This window comes from Dendrobates tinctorius, unplaced genomic scaffold (assembly GCF_039654945.1).
Source record: "Dendrobates tinctorius isolate UK_male_01 unplaced genomic scaffold, ASM3965494v1 ptg000229l, whole genome shotgun sequence".
NCBI classification, from domain to species: domain Eukaryota; kingdom Metazoa; phylum Chordata; class Amphibia; order Anura; family Dendrobatidae; genus Dendrobates; species Dendrobates tinctorius.
The window spans coordinates 635,741-661,749 of NW_027361896.1; the positions used below are offsets into that span (position 1 = coordinate 635,741).

A 26,009-nucleotide genomic window follows, 5' to 3' on the forward strand; every position below is an offset into this window, starting at 1 on the left:
AGGAGCCCATACAGTCTAGCATCTTCACCAGTGAGTCGGCTAGACTGTATGGGCTGCAATCTGGCACCTGGAAGTAGCCCATACAGTCTAGCATCTTCACCAGTGAGCCGGCTAGACTGTATAGGCTGCAGTCAGGCACCTGGAAGGAGCCCATACAGTCTAGCATGTTCAGTAGTGAGCCGGCTAGACTGTATGGGCTGCAGTCAGGACCTGGAAGGAGCCCATACACAGTCTAGCATCTTCACCAGTGAGTCGGCTAGACTGTATGGGCTGCAATCAGGCACCTGGAAGTAGCCCATACAGTCTAGCATCTTCACCAGTGAGCCGGCTAGACTGTATAGGCTGCAGTCAGGCACCTGGAAGGAGCCCATACAGTCTAGCATGTTCAGTAGTGAACCGGCTAGACTGTATGGGCTGCAGTCAGGACCTGGAAGGAGCCCATACAGTCTAGCATCTTCAGTAGTGAGCCGGCTAGACTGTATGGGCTCCAGTCAGGACCTGGAAGGAGCCCATACAGTCTAGCATCTTCACCAGTGAGCCGGCTAGACTGTATGGGCTGCAGTTAGGACCTGGAAGGAGCCCATACAGTCTAGGCTCAACCCTCACAGTGTCGCTTGCCTTCTCTGTTTGCAGGACCTGTGATGAGGTCACAGGAGGGGAGGAGTCAAGGGGTCACACGATCAGGAGCCTTTGTCCAGACCCCTGATCATGTGACCCCTGACTCCGCCCCTTCTGTGACCTCATCACAGGTCCTGTGCGCACAGCCTTGCCTCTTGGTGTCTGCAAGACTCTGCTGTGCTGTTGGCTGTTGTCATGGTGCTGGATGAGATTAGTATGTGTGGGGTCAGGAGGGGTTTACAGGGTAGATGTAGCAGAGCTGTATGTGTATGGGGTGTACTGAGTGGAGCCATGTGTGTACGAGGTGTATGGAGCGGAGCCGTGTGTGTACGAGGTGTACGGAGCGGAGCCGCGTGTACGAGGTGTACGGAGCAGAGCCGTGTGCGTATGAGGTGTATGGAACAGAGCCGCTTGTACGAGGTGTACAGAGCAGAGCCATGTGCGTATGAGGTGTACGGAACAGAGCCGCGTGCACGAGGTGTACGGAGCGGAGCCGCGTGCACGAGGTGTACGGAGCGGAGCCGCGTGCACGGGGTGTACGGAGCGGAGCCGCGTGCACGAGGTGTACGGAGCGGAGCCGCGTGCACGAGGTGTACGGAGCGGAGCCGCGAGCACGAGGTGTACGGAGCGGAGCCGTGTGTGTACGAGGTGTACGGAGCGGAGCCGTGTGTGTACGAGGTGTACGGAGCGGAGCCGTGTGTGTACGAGGTGTACGGAGCGGAGCCGTGTGTGTACGAGGTGTACGGAGCGGAGCCGTGTGTGTACGAGGTGTACGGAGCGGAGCCGTGTGTGTACGAGGTGTACGGAGCGGAGCCGTGTGTGTACGAGGTGTACGGAGCGGAGCCGTGTGTGTACGAGGTGTACGGAGCGGAGCCGCGTGCACGAGGTGTGTACGAGGTGTACGGAGCGGAGCCGTGTGCACGAGGTGTACGGAGCGGAGCCGTGTGCACGAGGTGTACGGAGCGGAGCCGCGTGCGTACGAGGTGTACGGAGCGGAGCCGCGTGAGTGCGAGGTGTACGGAGCGGAGCCGCGTGAGTGCGAGGTGTACGGAGCGGAGCCGCGTGAGTGCGAGGTGTACGGAGCGGAGCCGCGTGAGTGCGAGGCGTACGGAGCGGAGCCACGTGAGTACGAGGCGTACGGAGCGGAGCCGCGTGAGTACGAGGCGTACGGAGCGGAGCCGCGTGTGTACGAGGCGTACGGAGCGGAGCCGCGTGTGTACGAGGCGTACGGAGCGGAGCCGCGTGAGTACGAGGGGTGCGGAGCCGCGTGAGTACGAGGGGTGCGGAGCCGCGTGAGTACGAGGGGTGCGGAGCGGAGCCGCGTGAGTACGAGGCGTACAAAGTGGGCTTTTCCCACGGACACAGGAGTACACGGCGGAGCCCCGAGGAGCAGTTTAAAACACACACGTGTTGTTCCACCTGAAGTGATGTGCTGGAAGCTGACCGGAAATGAGATAATTTCTTGAGATTGTAACAGAACCAGGAATGCTTCAGATCCATCACCGTGTCCTCCTCCAACAGCGCAGACAGCAGGATCGCCTTGGAATCGGGGATGCCGGCCATGTGAGCGGATCATGATATGTCCTGCATCGGGAGGCTCAGGTGGGCACTACAATGGGAGCTGGGCTGCTATAGTATCTTTATAGAATCTTTCTCTTTTTCTTTCTTTCTCTGTTCTTTCTCATTCTCTGTTCTGTCGTTCCCTCATTTTCTTTCTCTCTCTCTCTCTCTCTCTCTCTGTTCTTTCTTTCTCTCTAATCTTTCTTCTTTTTCTCTCTCTCTGTTCTTTCTTTCCCCTCTTTCTTTCTTTTTCTTTCCTCTCTTTCTTTCTTTCTGTTCTTTCTTTTCTTTACTTCTTTCTCTCTCTATTCTTTCTCTGTCTCTCTCTGTTCTTTCTTTCCCCTCTTTCTTTCTCTCTCTGTTCTTTCACTGTCTCTCTCTGTTCTTTCTCTCTTTTTTCCCCTCTTTCTTTTTCTCTTTTTTCTCTCTCTCTCTCTGTTTTCTCTCTTCCTTAGTGCCAGTCAGTGTGCCCATAATGCCAGCCACTGTGCCCTCAGTACAAGTCAGTGTGATCAGCAGTGCTAAATGGGTGCGATTAGGCGTGGACATGGGTGTGACTAGTTGCGGAATGGGTGTGGCCGGGCGTGGCCTAAAATTTGCAGCGGCGCGCGCAGTCTTTGTCCCTCTTACCCTTCCTCAAAAGTTGGGAGGTATGATAGGGGCAGCTATGACCAGGGGGTCTGGTTGCCCAATGGATAGCAGTTCTGCCAGGAATTCTGTCACCGTGTGTACAAAAGGGGACAGAGCTTTGGGAGGAGTACTGTACCTAAAAGCAATAAATAGGACTGAGCTGAAATACTGGGCACAGCTGTGACTACATGTTATATAGTTGTGTTAATCTCCTCTCACTGCTTGTAACCTACAACTGTACAAAAATATTATATAGTCACCATGTGACTAGTGGGCCTGTGTAACTTCAAATGCCCGGGGGCTGAATTTTAGTCCCAGTCCGGCCCTGGCTGTTGGGCTCCCGGAGGGAGGGGGGATTAATGCACGCTTGTGGGGTCTGTTTGAGTTGGGGGGTTAATGCTCGCTTGTTCTCTGTTTGGCGTTGGGGGGTTGTGTTGACACTTGTGGGGTCTGCTTGTACTTCCAGGGAGGTTAATGCTCGATTACGGGGTTTGTTTGGGGTCGGGGGGGTAAATGCACGTTTACGGGGTCTGTTTGGGGTCGGGGGGGTAAATGCACGTTTACGGGGTCTGTTTGGGGTCGGGGGGGGTAAATGCACGTTTAGGGGGTCGGGGGGTTAATGCATGTTTACGGGGTCTGTTTGGGGTCGGGGGGTTAATGCACGTTTACGGGGTCTGTTTGGGGTCGGGGGGTTAATGCACGCTTGCGGGGTCTGTTTGGGGTGGGGGGGATTAATGCACGCTTGCGGGGTCTGTTTGGGGTGGGGGGTTAATGCACGCTTGCGGGGTCTGTTTGGGGTGGGGGGGTTAATGCACGCTTGCGGGGTCTGTTTGGGGTGGGGGGGTTAATGCACGCTTGCGGGGTCTGTTTGGGGTGGGGGGGTTAATGCACGCTTGCGGGGTCTGTTTGGGGTGGGGGGTTAATGCACGCTTGCGGGGTCTGTTTGGGGTGGGGGGGGTTAATGCACGCTTGCGGGGTCTGTTTGGGGTGGGGGGGTTAATGCACGCTTGCGGGGTCTGTTTGGGGTGGGGGGGTTAATGCACGCTTGCGGGGTCTGTTTGGGGTGGGGGGTTAATGCACGCTTGCGGGGTCTGTTTGGGGTGGGGGGGGTTAATGCACGCTTGCGGGGTCTGTTTGGGGTGGGGGGGTTAATGCACGCTTGCGGGGTCTGTTTGGGGTGGGGGGGTTAATGCACGCTTGCGGGGTCTGTTTGGGGTGGGGGGGTTAATGCACGCTTGCGGGGTCTGTTTGGGGTGGGGGGGTTAATGCACGCTTGCAGGGTCTGTTTGGGGTCGGGGGGTTAATGGACGCTTGCGGGGTCTGTTTGGGGTCGGGGGGGTAATGCACGCTTACGGGGTCGGGGGGTTAATGCACGTTTACGGGGTCTGTTTGGGGTCGGGGGGTTAATGCACGCTTGCGGGGTCTGTTTGGGGTGGGGGGGATTAATGCACGCTTGCGGGGTCTGTTTGGGGTGGGGGGGTTAATGCACGATTGCGGGGTCTGTTTGGGGTGGGGGGTTAATGCACGCTTGCGGGGTCTGTTTGGGGTGGGGGGGTTAATGCACGCTTGCGGGGTCTGTTTGGGGTGGGGGGGTTAATGCACGCTTGCGGGGTCTGTTTGGGGTGGGGGGGTTAATGCACGCTTGCGGGGTCTGTTTGGGGTCGGGGGGTTAATGCACGCTTGCGGAGTCTGTTTGGGGTCGGGGGGTAATGCACGCTTACGGGGTCGGGGGGGTTAATGCACGCTTGCGGGGTCTGTTTGGGGTCGGGGGGTAAATGCGCGTTTACAGGGTCTGGTTGGGGTCGGAAGGGCTTAATGCACGCTTATGGGGTCTGCTTGGGCTCCCAGGGGGGTTAATGCACGATTGCGGGGTCTGTTTGCGGTGAGGGGGGGTTAATGCACACTTACGGGGTCTGCTTGGGGGGTTAATGCACGCTTACGGGGTCTGGTTGGGGTCAGGGGGGTTAATGCACACTTGTGGGGTCTGCTTGGGCTCCCAGTAAGGATAATGCACGCTTACGGGGTCTGGTTGGGGGAGGGTTAATGCACGCTTAATATTATTACTGCTAGAGGTGTGCCCAATGCTATTGCATCGGGGGGGGGGGGGAGTGTGTGAGTACATGTGTGTGTGTCTCGCAGCTGCCTGCCCACCCACCTCCGTGCAGTCACAGCCGGCAGGAGAGAGGGTGGTTTGCGGCCTGTGCTGGAGATGTGAGTACGTGTGTGTGTATGTACAGTACAGACCAAAAGTTTGGACACACCTTCTCATTCAAAGAGTTTTCTTTATTTTCATGACTTTGAAAATTGTAGATTCACTCTGAAGGCATCAAAACTATGAATTAACACGTGGAATTTTATAATTAACACAAAAAAGTGTGACACAACTGAAAATATGTCTTATATTCTAGGTTCTTCAAAGTAGCCACCTTTTGCTTTGATTACTGCTTTGCACTCTCTTGGCATTCTCTTGATGAGCTTCAAGAGGTAGTCACCGGAAATGGTCTTCCAACAGTCTTGAAGGAGTTCCCAGAGATGTTTAGCACTTGTGGGCCCTTTTGCCATCACTCTGCGGTCCAGCTCACCCCAAACCATCTCGATTGGGTTCAGGTTTGGTGACTGTGGAGAGATGTCTATCAGGAAGCCTTCCCCTGTATTGCGCATGACCGCTATGACACCCGGGGAGGTGTCTTCTTTCCAGCCTGGAGCGCAGAGATGTCCATCAGAAAGCTCCTCCTGGTGAGTCAGCGCATGACCAATAGGACGTCAGCTGAGGTATATGCCGTCCAGCGTGGAGCGCATAACGCGCACTCATTTACACGCTGGCAGGCTCTAACAGGAAGCCTCTTCTGCGCATGTCCATGGATGCATCAGAAAATGCTCCTAAAATCAATTTGTGAGCATAAAAATTGTTTTTCCAGGTCACCACCTGACAGCACACTGGAGGACGTCCTTCTCATCCGCAGTGGGACAGGAAACCACGAGAGTTCAAAAGGATCCTTCCCCTACCATCCCTCAGTGTTTTTCCTGTCCCACTGCGGATAGGAACGACGAGAGGAATATCCGACCGTTCCATGCAGATGGTCAGGATCGGGGGGCCCAGCCTTTTCCCTTCCTACCTGAAGAGATCTGCAGCTGACACCCGACAGAGGGTCCCTCAGCTATTCCGGTGTAGCGCTGCTCCCGGATGCAGAGTCGTTTCCTCCTGACGGGGGCTCTCGACTCTGGACGCCACCACCGCCAGACCGCCTCTGGGAGCCGACTAAGCCCACAAGCGGCTCACCGACACCTGCCGTGCCCGGAGTCAGAGGCATACAGCAGGCGCGCGACATAGAGGAGAAGAAGGCCGAGGGCGCCGCAGCAGTCACCCCCATCCAGAAGCTCAGGCCGGGGTGCGCATGACGAACTGGCGCGTTACATCCAGCAGGAACGCGTTTCGCAGGCCTGGGGTCGCGTCATCAGCGGGGACGCATCACTTCCGGTCGCGTCATCAGCGGGGACGCGTCACTTCCGGTCGCGTCGCCACAAAGCCCGCTGTCAGTGACCGCCCGGTACCACAAACCGCAGCTGTATAGGCCCACCAGGGAAGTGGGCAGGCGTCCGTAGGAACGGAACATCAGCGCAAACAAGGTGGTACGCAGGCTCTGCTCCGGGGAGCCAGGGAGGAGACCCATCACCACTTACAGGTCTGTGTCTCCACAGTGGCCAACAGACAGCGGCGATCTCCACCATTACCAATGGAGGACCAGAAGACAGAGACGGGAGCAGAGAGCCAGGGTCACGTGAGTAACCTCTGAAGAGGTCACTGCAGAGCCCATAATAATAGACCCCACAGAACCTGTATTTTATATGTTCTAGGGGGGAGCTTCCATCTCTGAGAGGACCCTAAGCGGAAGGATAAGAAGTGTCTGGTTTGCTCTAAGAAGCTAAAGGACACGTGGCAAAAGACCCTCTGTGGCGCTTGTGCAAAGCGTATAGTAGGGGAGGAGCAGGATACTTTCATGTCTAACATGAGAGCGATAATCAGGGTGGAAGTACAGCCCTCGGTATCCGGTCTAGCCACTTCCCAGACCTCGCAGGCAAATCCCCACTTATCCAGGAAGAGACAGAGGGAATCGGATATGTCGTCTGAAGACATTCTGTCCGAGTCAGACGCAGAGGAGGAGCAGATCAGAGAGCACCCGGAAAGGGGAAGGAAATATCTGTTTTCGTCTAGGGATACAGACGAACTATTATGGGCGGTACGGCAAACTATGCAGATCGAGGAACCCCCTCCTTCCCTCTCAATTCAGGACGAAATGTTTGGAGGGTTGCGCTCCCAGACTTCAATGGTCTTCTCAGTAAATGCCCACATACGGGCAATGATACTGGAGGAATGGGAGGAGGCAGAAAAAAGGTTAACTATCCCCAGAGACTTTAGGTTACATCTGCCGTTTGACCCGGAAGAGGTCAAAGTCTGGGAGGAGGTCCCCAAGATAGACATCCCTGTAGCAAAGGTGTCAAAGAAGACTGCAATTCCGTTCGAGGATTCCTCAAGCTTGAAGGAACCCTTAGATCGGAAGGCAGATGGGCTCTTAAAAAGGGCCTAGGAAAGCTCAGCAGCGGTCATAAAAACGAATATAGCTGCAACGTCAGTAGCACGCTCCATGCATCTATGGATAGATGACCTGGAGGAGCATCTGTCAGATAGATCTCTGAGGGAAACCATTCTGAAGTCCCTCCCTTTACTTAAGTTAGCTACTGGGTTTTTGGCCGACGCCTCGGCAGAATCGGTTAGGTTCACGGCCAGGAGCCAGGCCTTGTCCAACACAGCCAGAAGGGCTATCTGGCTTAAAAGTTGGGGGGGTGACATGCAATCAAAAAATAAACTGTGCTCAGTTCCCTTCTCGGGGGGCAGGGTCTTCGGGCCCGTGCTCGATGACATCCTGGAAAAAGCATCAGATGAAAAGGGGTTCCCTGAAGAGAAGCGTAAGAGATATCTGCCCTTTCGTAGACCCCGTTACAACCAGAGAACTGACTACAGGGGGAAGGGCAAGTCGGGTCGATGGAGCTACCCCAAAGGGGGCGAGGGTAGAAATAGGAACAGAGATAACATCTTTTCCGGCCCTGGGTCCAGCTCCCGAAAAAAATGACGCCACCAGAGTAGGGGGGCGATTGCTCAAGTTTGCGGGAGAGTGGCAGAAAATTACCTCCAGCCCCTGGGTACTACAGGTCATTTCTCAGGGGTACAAGATAGAACTCAACTCCCTGCCCCCGAACTGGTTTTTAGTCACCAATTCGCGTCTCAGTTCCGCTTCCCCCATGTGGTTGGACATTCAGGATCTCCTACTCATGGGAGCGATTGCTCCGGTTCCCACCCAGGAAGAAAGCAGACGACACTACTCAGGCCTCTTCGCAATAAAAAAAAAACCCTCGGGGGAAAACAGAACCATAATAAACCTCAAACCCCTAAACAAATGGGTAACATACAGACGCTTCAAAATGGAATCAATAAGATCTACGATTCCACTCCTGGGGAAGGGAGCAGTAATGTGCACGCTAGATCTAAAAACGCGTATTATCATGTCCCTATCCACCCGGATTACCAAAAGTACCTCAGATTCGCGGTCGAAAGGGACGGCACGATTTACCATTATCCATTTCGCTGCCTACCCTTCGGCCTTGCGTCAGCCCCGAGAGTCTTCACAAAAATAATGATAGAGGTAATGGCCTACTTAAGGGACCGGAACATCTTGGTGGTCCGGTATCTAAACGACTTCCTAATTATAGCCGATTCGGCAGCCCAGCTCAGAGCCGACTGTCAGTCTTTGATCTCCACGCTGCAGAGTTTATAATGGATCGTAAATTGGTTGAAGTCAGATCTTGTACCCAAGCCCAAAATAAAATTCCTGGGGGTCATGCTAGACTCTGAAAGAAGAATGTCTTATCTATCAACCGAAAAGCAGACCATGATGCCAAAGAAGATCCGGCAATTCTCAAAGAATCGGGTATCGATCAAGGACGCCATGAGAGTCCTGGGGCTGATGACGTCATGCATTTCCTGTGTCAGATGGAGTCAGTTCCACTCCCGCGACCTGCAACGCACAGTCCTAGCGTCCTGGGACAGAAGGCAGAGTTCACTGGACAGCAAGATACTGTTGACCCCCCCCCCCGAGCCAGAAGATCGCTATTGTGGTGGACCATTCCGAGAAACCTAAAGAGGGGGGGCTCATGGGTTCAGTCTCCAGAGGTTGTAGTAACAACGGATGCGAGTCTATTCGGCTGGGGCGGACATGTCGCAGGGAGGTACTACCAGGGGCGATGGAGTTCGGAGGACAGCAACAGGTCCTCCAACGTCAGACAATTGCATGCAGTCAAGAAAGTACTGCTCGTCGCCGGGTCTCACGTGAAGAACAGACACGTAAAAATTATGTCAGACAATACCACAACAGTGGCCTTTCTCTGTCACCAGGGCGGACCAAGACACCCAGCACTTCAGGGCTTAGCGGATCAGATTTTCAGATGGGCAGAAAAGGAGGTCCTCTCAATCTCAGCTGTGCATTTGGAGGGCTCCCGGAACCAGATCGCAGACTTCCTCAGCAGGAAAAGGATAACTGCGACAGGCTGGGAGCTCAACGACGAAGTGTTCAGCAGCCTGTGCGATCGTTGGGGACAACCGACAATAGACCTGTTCGCGGACAAATGGAATACAAAGCTCAGGACCTTCTACTCCCTGAACCCCCTGGGAGATCTGGCGGGAATAGATGCTCTATCACAATCCTGGAGCAGCGGTCTGTTGTACGCCTTCCCGCACCTAGCCCTCGTTTCACGGGTCCTCAGAAAAATCTGCGAGGACAGAGCCAGGGTCATACTGGTGGTTCCCAACTGGCCAAGAAGAAGTTGGTTTCCCCTACTCAGGAAATTGGCGGATGAGGAACCCATTCTCCTGCCAAGAAGAGAAGACCTCCTCCATCAGGGCCCGGTCCTACATCAAAGACCAGAGGCTTTCCAGTTGTCAGCCTGGATCCTGAACGGCAGGTCCTAAGAGCAAGAGGTCTATCGGACGAAGTTATTTCCACCTTACAAGCCAGCAGGAAACCCGTGACAGCGGCGATATATAACAAGATCTGGAAAAAGTTCTGCAGCTTTTGTGGAGAGGCGACAGTCGGAACTGACCAGCCCAACATCCCGAAGATACTTGATTTCTTGCAGGAAGGGTTCAGATAGGGCCTTAGGCCCAGCACTCTGAGAGTGCAGATAGCAGCCTTGAGCGTGTTCTATGACACAGCTCTATCATCACACCCATGGGTAGCACGGTTCTCGAGAGCGGTGAAAAGGCTTAAACCCCTAATTAGGAAGAGCATACCACCCTGGGACCTTAACCTAGTCCTCAATACGCTATGCAAACAACCATATCAGCTAGGGGCTGAGATAAATATCGGTAATCTCTCCCTCTCCCTCTCCCTCAAAACAGCCTTTCTAGTGGCAGTCACCTCAGCCAAAAGGTTAGAACTGCAGGCCTTATCAACCCAAGACCCCTATTTACAGGTGTTTAGTCTTAAGACTCGACCCGGCTTTCCTGCCCAAAGTTATCTCAAACTCTAACATGAACCAGGAAGTAGTACTCCCTTCCTTTTTCCTGTCTCCCAAGAATAGCAGGGAAAGAACCTACCATAATTTGGACGTAAGGGAAACTGTACTCGGGTACCTGGACGCAACCAGACCCTGGAGGCAGGATAGCAACCTCTTCGTCCAATACAGAGGCCCCAACAAGGGGAAGAAGGCGTCAAAATCAACAATAGCAAGGTGGATTAGATCCACTATTAGCATAGCATACAGATCACAGGGTCAGATTCCCCCAGGGAACCTTAGAGCCCACTCAACCAGGGCCATGGCTGCTTCATGGGCAGAAAGGGGGGGGAGCCTCGGCAGAACAGATCTGCAGGGCAGCGTCTTGGACCAGTCTTAGTACTTTCTCCAAGCACTATAAACTAGACATAGCATCCACACAGCTTACTTTTGGGAGAAACGTACTCCATGCAGTAGTCCCACCCTAGGACCAATATACTTTGGTACTACTCCAGTGTGCTGTCAGGTGGTGACCTGGAAAACGGTAATTAGACCTACTGGTAATTGTGTTTCCAGGAATCCATCCTGACAGCACTGTTAGGTCCCTCCCGATAATACTTTCCATACAACTGTGATGTAACATGTGTATGAAGAATGTTGGTGTAAATAAAGACTGTTTGCATCCATCCAGATGTGTTACTTTGTGAGATCACTGAGGGATGGTAGGGGGAGGATCCTTTTGAACTCTCGTGGTTTCCTGTCCCACTGCGGATGAGAAAGACGTCCACCAGTGTTCTGTCAGGATGGATTCCTGGAAACACAATTACCGGTAGGTCTAATTACCGTTTTCTTCACATGCTATATAGACGCACCTAGGGGAATGGGGCGCGTGGCATATTGGGGAGTGAATTTTAACTAAGGAATGTCTGAAATATAATAACACCCGGTTAAGTTTGGGTTAACCCCTTCACCCCCAAGGGTGGTTTGCACGTTCATGACCGGGCCAATTTTTACAATTCTGACCTTTATGAGGTCATAACTCTGGAACGCTTCCATGGATCCTGGTGATTCTGACATTGTTTTCTCGTGACATATTGTACTTCATGTTAGTGGTAAAATTTCATTCAAATAACTTGCGTTTATTTGTGAGAAAAACGGAAATTTGGCGAAAATTTTGAAAATTTCGCCATTTTCCAACTTTGAATTTTTATGCCCTTAAATCACAGAGATACACCACACAAAAAACTTGATAACTAACATTTCCCACATGTTTACTTTACATCAGCACAATTTTGGAACCAACATTTTTTTTTGTTAGAAAGTTATAAGGGTTAAAAGTTGACCAGCGATTTCTCATTTTTACAACACCATTTTATTTTTAGGACCACATCACATTTGAGGTCACTTTGAGGGGTCTATATGATAGAAAATACCCAAAAGTGACACCATTCTAAAAACTGCACCCCTTAAGGTGCTCAAAACCACATTCAAGAAGTTTATTAACCCTTTAGGTGCGTCACAGGAATTTTTTTGAATATTTAAAAAAAAATGAACAACTAACTTTTTTTCACAAAAAAAATACTTCAGGTTCAATTTTTTTTATTTTACCAAGGGTAACAGGAGAAATTGGACTGCAAAAGTTATTGTGCAATTTGTCCTGAGTACGCTGATACCTGATATGTGGGGGGAACGACTGTTTCGGCGCATGGCAGAGCTCAGAATGGAAGCAGCGCCGTTTGACTTTTTCAATGCAAAATTGGCTGGAATTCAGATCGGACGCCATGTCACGTTTGGAGAGTTCCTGATGTACCTAAACAGTGGAAACCCCCTACAAGTGACCCCATTTTGGAAACTAGACCCCCCCAAGGAACTTATCTAGATATGTGGTGAGAACTTTGAACCCACAAGGGCTTTACAGAAGTTTATAACGTACAGCGGTACAATTAAAAAATCATATTTTTTCCACAAAAATGATCTTTTCACCCCAATTTTTATTTTCCCAAGGGTAACAGGACCCTAAAAGTTATTGTGCAATTTGTCCTTAGTACGCTGATACCCCACATGTGGGGGTAAACCACTATTTGGGCGCATGGTAGAGCTCGGAAGGGAAGCAGCGCCATTTGACGTTTTTGGCTGGAATTGAGATCGGACATCATGTCGCGATTGGAAAACCCCTGATGTACCAAAACAGTGGAAACCCCCCACAAATGACACCATTTTGGAAACGAGACCCCCTAAGGAACTTATCTAGATGTGTGGTGAGCACTTTGAACCCCCCAGTGCTTCACAGAAGTTTATAACGCCCGGGCGTAAAAATAAAAAATTCGTATTTTTTCCACAAACATGATCTTTTAGTCACCATTTTTTTATTTTCCCAAGGGTACCAGGAGAAATTGGACCCCAAAAGTTGTTGTCCAATTTGTCCTGAGTATGCTGATACCCCATATGTGGGAGAAAACTACTGTATGGACACACGTCAGGGCTCGGAAGGGAAGTAGTGACGTTTTGGAATGCAGACTTTGATGGAATGGTCTGCGGGTGTCATGTTGCCTTTGGAGAGCCCCTAATGTACCTAAACAGTGGAAACCCCCACAAATGACCCCATTTTGGAAACGAGACCCCCTAAGGAACTTATCTAGATGTGTGGTGAGCACTTTGAACCCCCAAGGGCTTCACAGAAGTTTATATTGCCCGGGCATGAAAATAAAAAAAATCGTATTTTTTCCACAAACATGATCAATTAGTCCCCAATTTTTTCATTTTCCCAAGGGTAACAGGAGAAATTGGACCCCAAAAGTTGTTGGCCAATTTGTCATGAGTACGCTGACATCCCATATGTGGGAGAAAACTACTGTATGGACACACGTCGGGGCTCGGAAGGGAAGCAGTGACATTTTGGAATGCAGACTTGTCTTGGAATGGTCTGTGGGTGTCATGTGCATTTGGAGAGCCCCTGATGTACCTAAACTATTGAAACTCCCCACAAGTGACCCCGTTTTCGACACTAGGCCCCCCACGGAACTTATCTAGATGTGTGGTGAGCACTTTGAACCCCCAAGTGCTTCACAGAAGTTTATAACGCTCGGGCGTGAAAATAAAAAAATCATTTTTTTCCACAAAAATTATATTTTTGCCCCCAATTTTTTATTTACCTAAGGGTAACAGGAGAAATTGGACCCCAAAAATTGCTTTGCAATTTGACCTGAGTAGGCTGATACCCTACATGTGGGGGTAAAACACTGTTTGGGCGCATGGCAGAGCTTGGAAGGGAAGGAGCACCATTTGACTTTTTCAACTCAGAATTGGCTGGAATTGAGATCAGACGCCATGTTGCATTTGGAGAGCCCCTGATGTGCCCAAACAGTGGAAACTCCCAATTCTAACTCCAACCCGAACCCCAACACCCCCCTAACCCTAATCTCAGCCCTAACCCTACCCTAGCCCTAACCCTAGCCCTAACCCTAATGGAAAAATGGAAATAAATACATTTTTTAAATTTTATTATTTTTCCCTAACTAAGGGGGTGATAACGGGGGGTTTGATTTGCTATTTATGGCGGTTTTTATGTTTGGCGGCTGTCGCACGCTAAAAGACGCTTTTTATTGTAAAAATAGTTTTTGCATCACCACATATTGAGAGCTCTAATTTTTCCGTATTTTGACCCACCGAGTCATGTGAGGTCTTATTTTTTGCGGGACAAGTTGACGTTTTTATTGGTACCATTTTCGGGCACGTGACATTTTTTGATCGCTTTTTATTCCGATTTTTGGGACGCACAATGAACAAAAACCAGCGTTTCATGAATTTCTTTTGGGGGAGTGCGTTTACACCGTTCCGCGTGCGATAAAATTGATAAAGCGCTTTTATTCTTCGGGTCAGTACGGTTACAGCGATGCCTCATTTAGGTCGTTTTTTTATGTTTTGGCGCTTTTATGCAATGAAAACTATTTTATATAAGAAATAATTATTTTTGCATCGCTTTATTCTGCGAGCTATAACTTTTTTATTTTTTTGCGAATGATGCTGTGTCGTGGCTCGTTTTTTGCGGGACAAGATGATGTTTTCAGCGGTACCATGGATATTTATATGCGTCTTTTTGATCGCGCGTTATTACACTTTTTGTTTGGCGATATGATAAATCATTTTTTGCTTCGTTTTTTATTTTTTAAGGGGTTCGCTAAAGGGGTTAACTAATGGGACAGTTTTATAGGGTGGGTCGTTAGGGACGCGGCGATACCTAATATGTGTACTTTTATTTCTAAAAAATTGATTTATTTGGGGGAATATTTTTTTTTTTTTTCTAATTGGCAATTGGTTCATCTGTGCTACTGAGCAATTTATTAGCCATTAACAACTTTTCATTGTCTGTAATGGTGGGATCAAAAAACAATAATCCCACCAACTCTGCATTCAAATACCACAAATGGTTCGAAAATTTGGTCAGGGCTATTTCTGCAATGTTGTTGTCACATTCGTTATAGTCTAACAGACTATGCAAAATACCTAAATCTTAAAATACCTCAATTTGGATTTTTTCAAACTTTGAGCGACGAGCGGCACGGGTTAACGTCGTTTGATCGAGCTCAAATTTTGGCTATCTCAATATCTGGAAAGGGGAATCGTTTTGTGGGTTCCGACATCGATTTTTTGCGGTCACCCTAGTGTAGAGTACAGCACACATACTCACCAACCTGATGTACACTAGGCCACACACACCAACCTGATGTACACTACACCACACATACCAACCTGACACACTACATCAGGTAGTGGCGCAAAATTTTCAGGGACGGGGGTCCAGGAGGGAGCACTAGTGCTAGGTTGGGCGTGACTAGCACTAGGTTGGGGGAAACTCACATTTGACTGTGGGACTTCCTCCAAGTTACCCGACTCTTCCTCTAAGGCCTCCGACTCTTCCTCCCTGGGCTCCGGACGATTTCTCGTCCTGCGACATCTTGGTGGTGGCAAGTCTATGTCGCTGGAAGAGGAAGAGTGGGAGGTATAGAGAAAGGTGGGGTCCTCCTCACTATCAGTTTCGGAGGCAATAATTTCATATGCCTCCTCAACTGAGTAGACCCTTTGTGACTGGGATGAGCGGGACATTGTGTGTGTGTGGTGTGTGCGTGTGTAAAACTTTATTATAGTGTGTATGTGCGAGTGTTTGGTGAAAAACTTTCTACTGCAGGACGGGGCTGTCAGGTGCGGGCTGTCAGGCGCGAGCGAGGGCTGACAGGCGCAAGCGGGGCAGGAAGGGGCTGAGAAGATGCAGCTATTTTACTTAGTCCCTGTATGAGACTTCAATTTTCATTTGTCAGATCACTGGTCTCTTACAATGCAATACACATGCACTGCATTTGCAAGAGGACCTGTCAGTGCTGCAGAGGGAGATCCTTGTTAGACTCAGCTGCAGGCTGAGCCTAACAAGCCACTGTAGCTTGCCAGAGCCAGAGGACTTCATGTGACCTCCGGCTGACAGGCAACGCTGATCTGACTGGGGGGGGGGGGCGGCTGAAAGGTAAAAATAGCAGGGGTCTCCTCCTGCTATCTTCTAAATGCCACGATTGCGGCATCTAGAAGATAGCAAAGGGTTAACACCATTAGAAGCTGATCTAATCAGGTCCCGATGTCACCTGTCAGAGCAATGGCTCTGCACAGGAATTGCAACCTCCTGGGGGTCCTGAGAGCTGTGAGACCACCCACCGTAGACAAACGTCGGCGCTGCACAAAGCCCAGCTAGCGCCGACGTTTAACTACTGTGGGCGGTCGGGAAGCGGTTAAAGCCTCCTGATGAACCACAAAGACAGAGAAACGCGTTGAGGCTGGAGCTAAGTAGGGGCTTTGTGCCCCGTTATATATACTTATATTTGTTTTTATCTGGAACTATTATGCATAAATCTAGCTGTTCCTGATGATTAATATGTGAACCTTGCTTTTTGGTTTCCTGATATGCAGTCAGGTCTTTTTGTCCCAGTGGGGAGATTTTAATAATTGTAATTGTTGTGACCCTGTTTTTTGTGTGCTACTTGTATAAAATGCACACTGTCTAATGGCTGATATGTGATTATAAGGCATTGTACTGTATTGTGAGACAAGGAGCATTGTCTTTGACTGTTGTATATTAGGGTTACATAATCTGTCTATTCTTATTTAAAGGGAATTGGTCACCCCTTTTTTGAGCTGTGCTTATTCAACTGCTCTCCCCCTCCCTGTCTTGCTCTACGTATTTCTTCTTGTGTAGAGCAAGACGGGGGGGCGGCAGGTGAATAAGCCCCGCCCAGCGGACCGGACTGTGGCAGTTTACATACATCTGAACCGATATAAAAAAGGTGCATGAAAGGTGCAGGGTCAGGGGGAAGCAGAAGTACTAAGAGAATCCTTATGTGACACACAATTGAATGATATCTTTATATGATATCTCAAAAAAGGGGTGACAGATTCCCTTTAAGTTCTATCCTTCATCCCTTTACTATGCCCATTATTTTCACACCTATAGATCATCAGGGGCTAATAGGGTCAGTCTGGGATAGCCGCCGTGGAGTGGGGGCACCAAATAACCGTATCTCTTTAGGGTGCCAACCTCCACTGTCAGGAAACGATAGTAGGCTATCGTAGGGATTTTGGACAGGTTATTTTTGGCTTGTGTTATTTGTTACACTGGGTTGGTGAATTTTTAGCCAATATCTATTAAAATTGATATTTTAATGGGAATATATGTTTGCACTTACTGGTGACTGTGGAGGCCAGGTAATCTGGTGTAGCACCCCATCACTCTCCTTCTTGGTCAAATAGCCCTTACACAGCCTGGTGGTGTGTTTGGGATCATTGTCCTGTTGAAAAATAAATGATGGTCCAAATAAACGCAAACCGGATGGAATAGCATGGCGCTGCAAGATGCTGTGGTAGCCATGCTGTTTCAGTATGCCTTCAATTTTGAATAAATCCCCAACAGTGTCACCAGCAAAGCACCCCCACACCATCACACCTACTCCTCCATGCTTCATGGTGGGAACCAGGCATGTAGAGTCCATCCGTTCACCTTTTCTGCGTCGCACAAAGACACAGTGGTTGGAACCAAAGATCTCAAATTTGGACTCGTCAGACCAAAGCACAGATTTCCACTGGTCTAATGTCCATTCCTTGTGTTCTTTAGCCCAAACAAGTCTCTTCTGCTTGTTGCCTGTCCTTAGCAGTGGTTTCCTAGCAGCTATTTTACTATGAAGGCCTGCTGCACAAAGTCTCCTTTTAACAGTTGTTGTAGAGATGTGTCTGCTGCTAGAACTCTGTGTGGCATCGAACTGGTCTCTAATCTGAGCTGCTGTTAACCTGCGATTTCTGAGACTGGTGACTCGGATGAACTTATCCTCTGCAACAGAGGTGACTCTTGGTCTTCCTTTCCTGGGGCGGTCCTCATGTGAGCCAGTTTCTTTGTAGCGCTTGATGGTTTTTGCCACTGCACTTGGGGACAGTTTCAAAGTTTTCCCAATTTTTCGGACTGACTGACCTTCATTTCTTAAAGTAATGATGGCCACTCGTTTTTCTTTACTTAGCTGCTTTTTTCTTGCCATAATGCAAATTCTAACAGTCTATTCAGTAGGACTATCAGCTGTGTATCCACCAGACTTCTGCACAACACAACTGATGGTCCCAACCCCATTTATAAGGCAAGAAATCCCACTTATTAAACCTGACAGGGCACACCTGTGAAGTGAAAACCATTTCTGGTGACTACCTCTTGAAGCTCATCAAGAGAATGCCAAGAGTGTGCAAAGCAGAAATCAAAGCAAAAGGTGGCTACTTTGAAGAACCTAGAATATAAGACATATTTTCAGTTGTTTCACACTTTTTTGTTAATAATATAATTCCACATGTGTTAATTCAAAGTTTTGATGCCTTCAGAATGAATCTACAATTTTCATAGTCATGAAAATAAAGAAAACTCTTTAAATGAGAAGGTGTGTCCAAACTTTTGGTCTGTACTGTGTGTGTGTGTGTGTGTGTGTGTGTCTGTGTGTGTGTACATGGTGGGCAGGCAGCGGCGAGTCCGGCGGCGGGTCAAGCAGCAGCCAGCCGGCACCCCATCTCTAGCACAGGCTGCAAGCAGCAGTCTTTCCTGCCGACTGTGACTGAGGTGGGCAGGCAGCGGCAGGGAGGGGGGCCCCTTTGGTGTCCCGCTGGTGGTACTGTAGAAGGGCCTGGTATCACCAGCGGGTGCCATATTGGAATACCCATCACTCGGGTATTCCAATATGGCGGTTGGCGTACTTCCGGTGCAATGGATTGTGGGATTCGGGGACATCCAGATGGAAGTGGATTACAATTTAAGGCAAATCTAATATATAAAGCTCAAGGTGTGTATGTCCGGGATAGGCATCCACACTGTCGCAGCTACAGCCTCAAACTTTGGTACAGTCACACGTCTGGACCCCGAGAGCGTCCTAAGCTATGTTGTGAGGTGAAATTTTAACCCCTCGCATTCCAGTTCACCAAACAATTTTGCCCCTATCTACATACTCGGGGGGGGGGGGGAGTGTGTGCGTGTCAAGCCCTGCCCCTCATTATGTCATAATGCCCCTATTTGCATAATGGGGAAGCAGTGTGTGCGTATCAAGCCCCGCCCCTCATTATGATGTCACAATGGTTGCCATGGCGACGCTGATGTCATCATAGGTTGCAAGCCCCGCCGCCGCTCATTATGATGTCATAATGGTTGACTATGGGATGGAGGATGTGTAATGGGTATATGGGCACTCGACTATGGGATGGCGAATATGTATGATGGGCATATGGGCACGGGTCTATGGGATGGAGGATATGTATGATGGGTATATGGGCACGGGACTATGGGATGGAGGATATGTATGATGGGTATATGGGCACGGGACTATGGGATGGCGGATATGTATGATGGGTATATGGGCACGGGACTATGGGATGGCGGATATGTATATGGGCACTGGACTATGGGATGGAGGATATGTATGGCGATATGGGCACGGGACTATGAGATGGCGGATATGTATGATGGGTATATGGGCATGGGACTATGAGATGAAGGATGTGTGATGGGTATATGGGCATGGGACTATGGGATGGCGGATATATGATGGGTATATGGGCATGGGACTATGGGATGGCGGATATGTGATGCGGATATGTATGATGGGTATATGGGCACGGGACTATGAGATGGCGAATATGTATGATGGGTATATGGGCATGGGACTATGGGATGGAGGATGTGTGATGGGTATATGGGCACTCGACTATGGGATGGAGGATATGTATGATGGGTATATGGGCACTGGACTATGGGATGGTGGATTTGTATGACGGGTATATGGGCACGGGACTATGAGATGGAGGATGTGTGATGGGTATATGGGCACGGGAGTATGGGATGGAGGATATGTATGATGGTTATATGGGCATGTGACTATGCGATGAAGGATGTGTGATGGGTATATGGGCACTCGACTATGGGATGGCGGATATGTATGATGGGTATATGGGCACGGGCCTATGGGATGGAGGATGTGTGGGTATATGGGCACGGGCCTATGGGATGGAGGATGTGTGGGTATATGGGCACGGAACTATGGGATGGCGGATATGTATATGGGCACAGGACTATGGGATGGAGGATGTGTGATGGGTATATGGGCACTCGACTATGGGATGGCGGATATGTATATAGGCACGGGACTATGAGATGAAGGATGTGTGATGGGTATATGGGCACTCGACTATGGGATGGCGGATATGTATGATGGGTATATGGGCACGGGACTATGGGATGGAGGATATGTATGATGAGTATATGGGCATGGGACTATGGGATGGAGGATATGTATGATGGGTATATGGGCATGGGACTGAGATGAAGGATGTGTGATGGGTATATGGGCACTCGACTATGGGATGGCGAATATGTATGATGGGTATATGGGCATGGGACTATGGGATTGAGAATATATATGATGGGACTATGGGATGGAGGATATGTATGATGGGTATATGGGCATGGGACTGAGATGGATGTGTGATGGGTATATGGGCACTCGACTATGGGATGGCGAATATGTATGATGGGTATATGGGCATGGGACTATGGGATGGAGAATATGTATGATGGGTATATGGGCATGGGACTATGGGATCGAGAATATGTATGATGGGTATATGGGCATGGGACTATGGGATCGTGGATATGTATGATGGGTATATGGGCACGGGACTATGGGATGGAGGATAATTATAATTTGCTATAACTAACCACAGTTAGTTACTATGCCCGGGCAGTGCCGGGCTCTTCAGCTAGTGTGTGTGTGTGTGTATATATATATATATATATATATATATATATATATATATATACAAATTTTTTTTTATTTATATAGCACCATTGGTTCCATGGTGCTGTACATGAGAAGGGGTTACATACAAATTACAGATATCACTTACGGTTACCAAACTAACAATCACAGACAAATATAGAGGGGAGAGAGGACCCTGCCCTTTCGGGCTTACATTCTACAGGATGGTGGGGAAGGATACAGTTGGTTGGGGGGTTGCAGCAGCTCCAGTGATGGTGAGGCGGTAGCTCCAGTAGTGAGGAGGCAGCGGGGATCATTGCAGGCTGTAATCTTTCCTGAAGAGATGGATTTTCAGGATCCGAATGTGGTTGATAGTTGGATGTGTTGGGATTAGGGCATGTACAAGCATTTTAGTAGAATGAGGGTTGAGGAAGGGACGGATTCTGGAAATATTTTTGAGCAGGAGGTTGGAGAGAGCTTGAATGTTCGGTTTGAAGGACAGGGCAGAGTCAAGGGTTACTCCGAGGCAGCAGACCTCTGGTACTGGGGAAACCGTGATGTCGTCAATTGTTATACATAGGTCGGGTAAGGAAGATCTGTGAGGTAGGGGAAAGATGATCAGTTCAGATTTGTCCACATTGAGTTTAAGGAAGCGAGAGAAGGAGGATATGGCTGATGGACGCTTCGGGATTCTGGACAGCAGAGAGGTGACATCTGGGCCAGAGCGGTAGATCTGATTATCATCGGCATAAAGGTGGTACTGGAATCCATGGGACTTTGAGTTGCCCCAAGCCAAGTGTATAGATTAAGAGTAGGGGTCCTAGAACAGAGCCTTGGGGAACTCCAACAGAGACAGGGAGGGATGAGGAGATAGTGTGGGAGACGCTGAATGTGCGGTTGGAAAGGTATGAGGAGATCCAGAATAGGGCAAGGTATTTGATGCCAAAGGAGAGGATCTGTAGGAGGCAGTGGTCAACTGTGTCAAAAGCAGAGGACAGGTCTAGAAGGAGGAGTATAGAGTATTTTCTGTTGGCTTTGGCTGTAAGTAGGTCGTTGGTAATTTTGGTTAGGGCTGTCTCAGTGGAATGATGGGGACAGAAACTAGATTGTCAAAGAGCAAGATGAAAGAGGTGGGAGGAAAGTTCAGCGTAGATGTGCTTCTCCAGGAGTTTAGAAACGAATGGGAGCAGCGCTGTTGGGTCGAGGGTTGGCTTTTTTAAGGATAGGTGTGATTGTGGCATGTTTGAAAGCAGAAGGGAAGGTACCAGAAGTTAGTGATAGGTTGAAGAGGTAGGGATGGGATAAGAGTGGTGGTGATGTTGGGGAGGAGGTGGGATGGGATAGGGTCAAGTGCACAAGTGGTGAGGTGTGATTTAGAGAGAAGATGAGCAAGCTCCCCTTCAGTGATGTTAGATAGGGAGGTTATGGGGTTTGGGCTTTGGTCTGGCATGCAAAGGGATTGTGGTGGTTGAGCAATAAATACTTGCCATGTTTGGTCTATCTTGTTTTTGAAGTGTGCGGCAAAGTCCTCTGAAGAGATTAGGGAAGTCGGAGGTGGTAGTGGTGGGCAGAGGGAGTTAAAAGTATTGAACAACTGTTTGGGGTTGTGGGATAAGGAAGATAAAATGGATGTAAAGTAGGCCTATTTAGCAGAGGTGAGGGCAGATTTGAATGTGAGTGTTTAAGTGCAGTGAAGTAGTCATGCAAATGCGTTTTCTTCCAGCACCGTTCTGCAATTCTGGGTGCTTGACAAAGCTTTTTAGTGATGTTATTGTGCTAGGGTTGTCTATTGATTCGTCGCACTCTGTTATGCATAACAGGGGCGACCGAGTCGATGGCTGATGCAAGAGTGGCATTGTAGAAACTAGTGTCAGTGTCGTGGAGCTTACAGGGTCTTTTTGGTGTCTGGGGGGGTTAATGCCTGCTTACGGGGTCTGGTTGAGGTCGGGGGGGATTAATGCACGCTTGTGGAGTCTGGATGGACCCTATATCAACCCACCCCAGGAGCCAACCAGACCCCCCCCAAGTGTGCATTAACCCCCCCAGAAGCCCACCAGACCCCACAAGCACGAGGGTTTAATGCACGCTTGTGTGGCTGGTTGGGCTCACGGGGAGGGGGTTAATGCATGCTTTTGTGGTCTAGTGGGCTCCTTGGGGGTCTACTGCAGAGCCCAACCAGACCTCACAAGCGTGCATTAACCCTCCCCCGGGGACCCACAAGGCTCACGGGACGGGGGGGGGATTTAATGCACAATTGTGGTGTCTGAGTGTCTTGGGGACTTGATGCTTGGGCAACGGGGCCTATGCTTGGGGCGGGCCTGTCTGCATCTGTTGTGACTTGAAAGGGGGGATTGATTTTGGGGTAGGCGCTTGACTGGTAGGGCTTTTTGTTTGGGGAAGAGGGGCCATCTGGTGGAGGTTTATGCTTGGGGGGGGGGGGGGTTACCGATGGGGGTTAGACGACCGACGGGGGTTTATGCTGGGAGGGGGTGGACGTCCCATGGGCTTTTATGCTTAAGGGGGGAGGACGTCCGATGGGGTTTATGCTGGGGGTGGGGTCAGGGGTGGTCGTCCGATGAGGGTTTATGCTGGGGAGGGGTGGATGCCCAATGAGATTTTATGCGGGGGGTGGATGTCCAATGAGGGTTTTATGCTGGGAGTTGAGTCCGATATGTGCTTATGCTTAAGGTGGTGGGCGTCCGATGGGGTTTATGCTTAAAGCTAGTTTCACACTTTGCGTTTTTCTGCGCTGTGTTTGGTGCGCACATCAAACGCGTGACAAACGCATACAAACGCTTGTATTGACAACATGGATCTGCGCTGGAAGACTTTTTACTTCAACTTTGATCTGGACATCAGCATGGCTCAGGCTTATGCAGTTGCTTGCCATCAACAAAGGGAGAGAGAGAGAGAGAGACAGCGAAGACGGCAGCGGCGGCGTTTGTGGATACATCCGATTGTTGAACTCCGGGAGAGCCGTGGAGCGTACCACACCCTCTACAGCGAGCTCCAGGCAAACCCAGATAAATTTACTGATTACACACGGATGTCCTAACAAAGCTTCATGTATTTGCTAGGTCGTGTCCAAGATGCCATCCGGAGACAGGACACACATCTCCATTGTGCAATTCCTCCTGAGGAACGGCTCCTGGTCACCTTACGGTACGCAGTATTGAAAAAACAATGCCTGCCTAATTTTATTCTCTCAGATGTACTATGAATTATTGTTCTTCCATGTACTTAACCAAAGACTGCAGCATTATTTTTATGCCATGTAGTAAAGAAAAGGCTGCATATTTGTTTATGCCTTTTATTTTTTGGTGGTGTAAAAATTCCAGATACACAAATATTATTAATTTTTGCTGTTTCTCTGTTTCCCAGATTCCTAGCTACTGGAGAGGACCCTCTCTTCACTGCACTTCCATTGCCGGCTTGGAATCTCCACCTTGTCTGGAATAGTTGCGGACACCTGCCGGGCTTTGTGGGGCGTTCTTTGTCCTGAATTTCTGCCCCTCCCCACCGTGGAAAAGTGGATTGAAAATGCAGAAAGATTCTGGACAGTCTGCAATTTCCCCAACTGTTTGGGTGCGGTGGATGGGTAACACATCCAGATTATAAAACCAAAAAGAACTGAATCAGAGTACTATAATTACAAAAAGTACTTCTCTACAGTGCTCATGGCCATTTCTGATGCAGACTGTAAGTTTGTTGCAGTGGACATTGGTGCATTTGGGCATGGGAATTACTCCCAGGCTTTTAAGATCTTGGACATGGGCCGGAGGTTGTATGGCAACCAGTTCAATTTCCCCATGCCATATCCTCTTCCCAACACCAAAGGTCCTCCCCAGCCCTTTGTAATGGTTGGGGATGAGGCATTCCAGATGTGCCAAAACTTCCTCAAACCCTACTCCAGCCGGGACTTGGACCACAACAAAAGAATTTTTAATTACAGACTGACCAGGGCCCGAAGAACTGTAGAGTGTGCTTTTGGTATACTTGTCTCTAGATGGCGCATTTTAACCACAGCCATTAATCTGAAACTGGAAACAGAGGATGAGGTGGTGAAGGTCTGTGTGGTTCTACACAATTTTATGAGCCAACAACCAATGAGAAACACTCACTATATAGCATTTATGGATATTCATGAAAGACAATAGAAACCTTCTCAGCTTATGAATAAACCAAATTACAGTCCAAATTATAAAGACTTAAAAAGTTTTTATTAATTACACAATAAAAGAAAAACCAGACAAATAGGACATAATACAATACCATAAAATGTCATAATGTAAGAAGGTAGTTACATAGTGAACACATATGCCATGAGTAAATATGGTGATCATAAAATTTCCATCCGCAAAAAAGTGCATATAGTGAGCAGACACTGAGTCTGAAAACTCAAATAATGTGCATAGGAGATGTAATAAGATCATAAATACCCGTGATCAATGGCTCAATGCGTCTCCAGCTCCCTCCAACGTACGTTTCGCCTACCGTGGCTTTCTCAAGGAGTGAGGTAATGGTGCAAAAGGGGAAGTATTTGTGTAACCCAAACCAATAGAAACTCTTGGTTCCCATATACAAGTAATCAAAAGAATAAATAGAAATAATAGTGATGAAATCTTTTTGATTTCTGATATATGCGATTAGGTTGGGAGATATTATATTGAATACGGGGTTTCATCACTATTATTTCTATTTATTCTTTTGATTACTTGTATATGGGAACCAAGAGTTTCTATTGGTTTGGGTTACACATAAATACTTCCCCTTTTGCACCATTACCTCACTCCTTGAGAAAGCCACGGTAGGTGAAACGTACGTTGGAGGGAGCTGGAGACGCATTGAGCCATTGATCACGGGTATTTATGATCTTATTACATCTCCTATGCACATTATTTGAGTTTTCAGACTCAGTGTCTGCTCACTATATGCACTTTTTTGCGGATGGAATTTTTATGATCACCATATTTACTCATGGCTTATGTGTTCACTATGTAACTACCTTCTTACATTATGACATTTTATGGTATTGTATTATGTCCTGTTTGTCTGGTTTTTCTTTTATTGTGTAATTAATAAAAACTTTTTAGGTCTTTATAATTTGGACTGTAATTTGGTTTATTCATAAGCTGAGAAGGTTTCTACAATTTTGTTATGGTTAGAGATCACCCGAACTTTGAACTAGATGATGCCGCTCCTAACCCCTTGCCAGAATTTATTCAGCACCCTCTCAGGTCATCCATTGAAGTTGGCCAAATGAGGGACCAATTTGTGGCCTACTTCAACTAAGATCTAGGATGGGTGGCCTGGTAAGACCAAATGGTGTAACAAAGTTTACTT

The 26,009-nt window shown here is 48.8% G+C and overlaps 1 protein-coding gene across 1 annotated transcript; it reads left to right on the forward strand.

The window, feature by feature from the left end:
* LOC141059637 (uncharacterized) lies at positions 1 to 24,966 on the forward strand. Its single transcript, XM_073555715.1, has 3 exons — positions 1 to 2,220; positions 23,744 to 23,828; positions 24,048 to 24,966. The coding sequence occupies exon 1, from the start codon at positions 814 to 816 to the stop codon at positions 1,912 to 1,914; it is 1,101 nt and encodes a 366-aa protein (XP_073411816.1). The 5' UTR covers positions 1 to 813; the 3' UTR covers positions 1,915 to 2,220; positions 23,744 to 23,828; positions 24,048 to 24,966.
* The last annotated feature ends 1,043 nt before the right edge of the window (positions 24,967 to 26,009 follow it).

Coding starts and splice junctions, on each gene's coding strand:
- LOC141059637 (XM_073555715.1), top strand. CDS start 814: ATGGTGCTGGATGAGATTAGTATGTGTGGGGTCAGGAGGGGTTTACAG.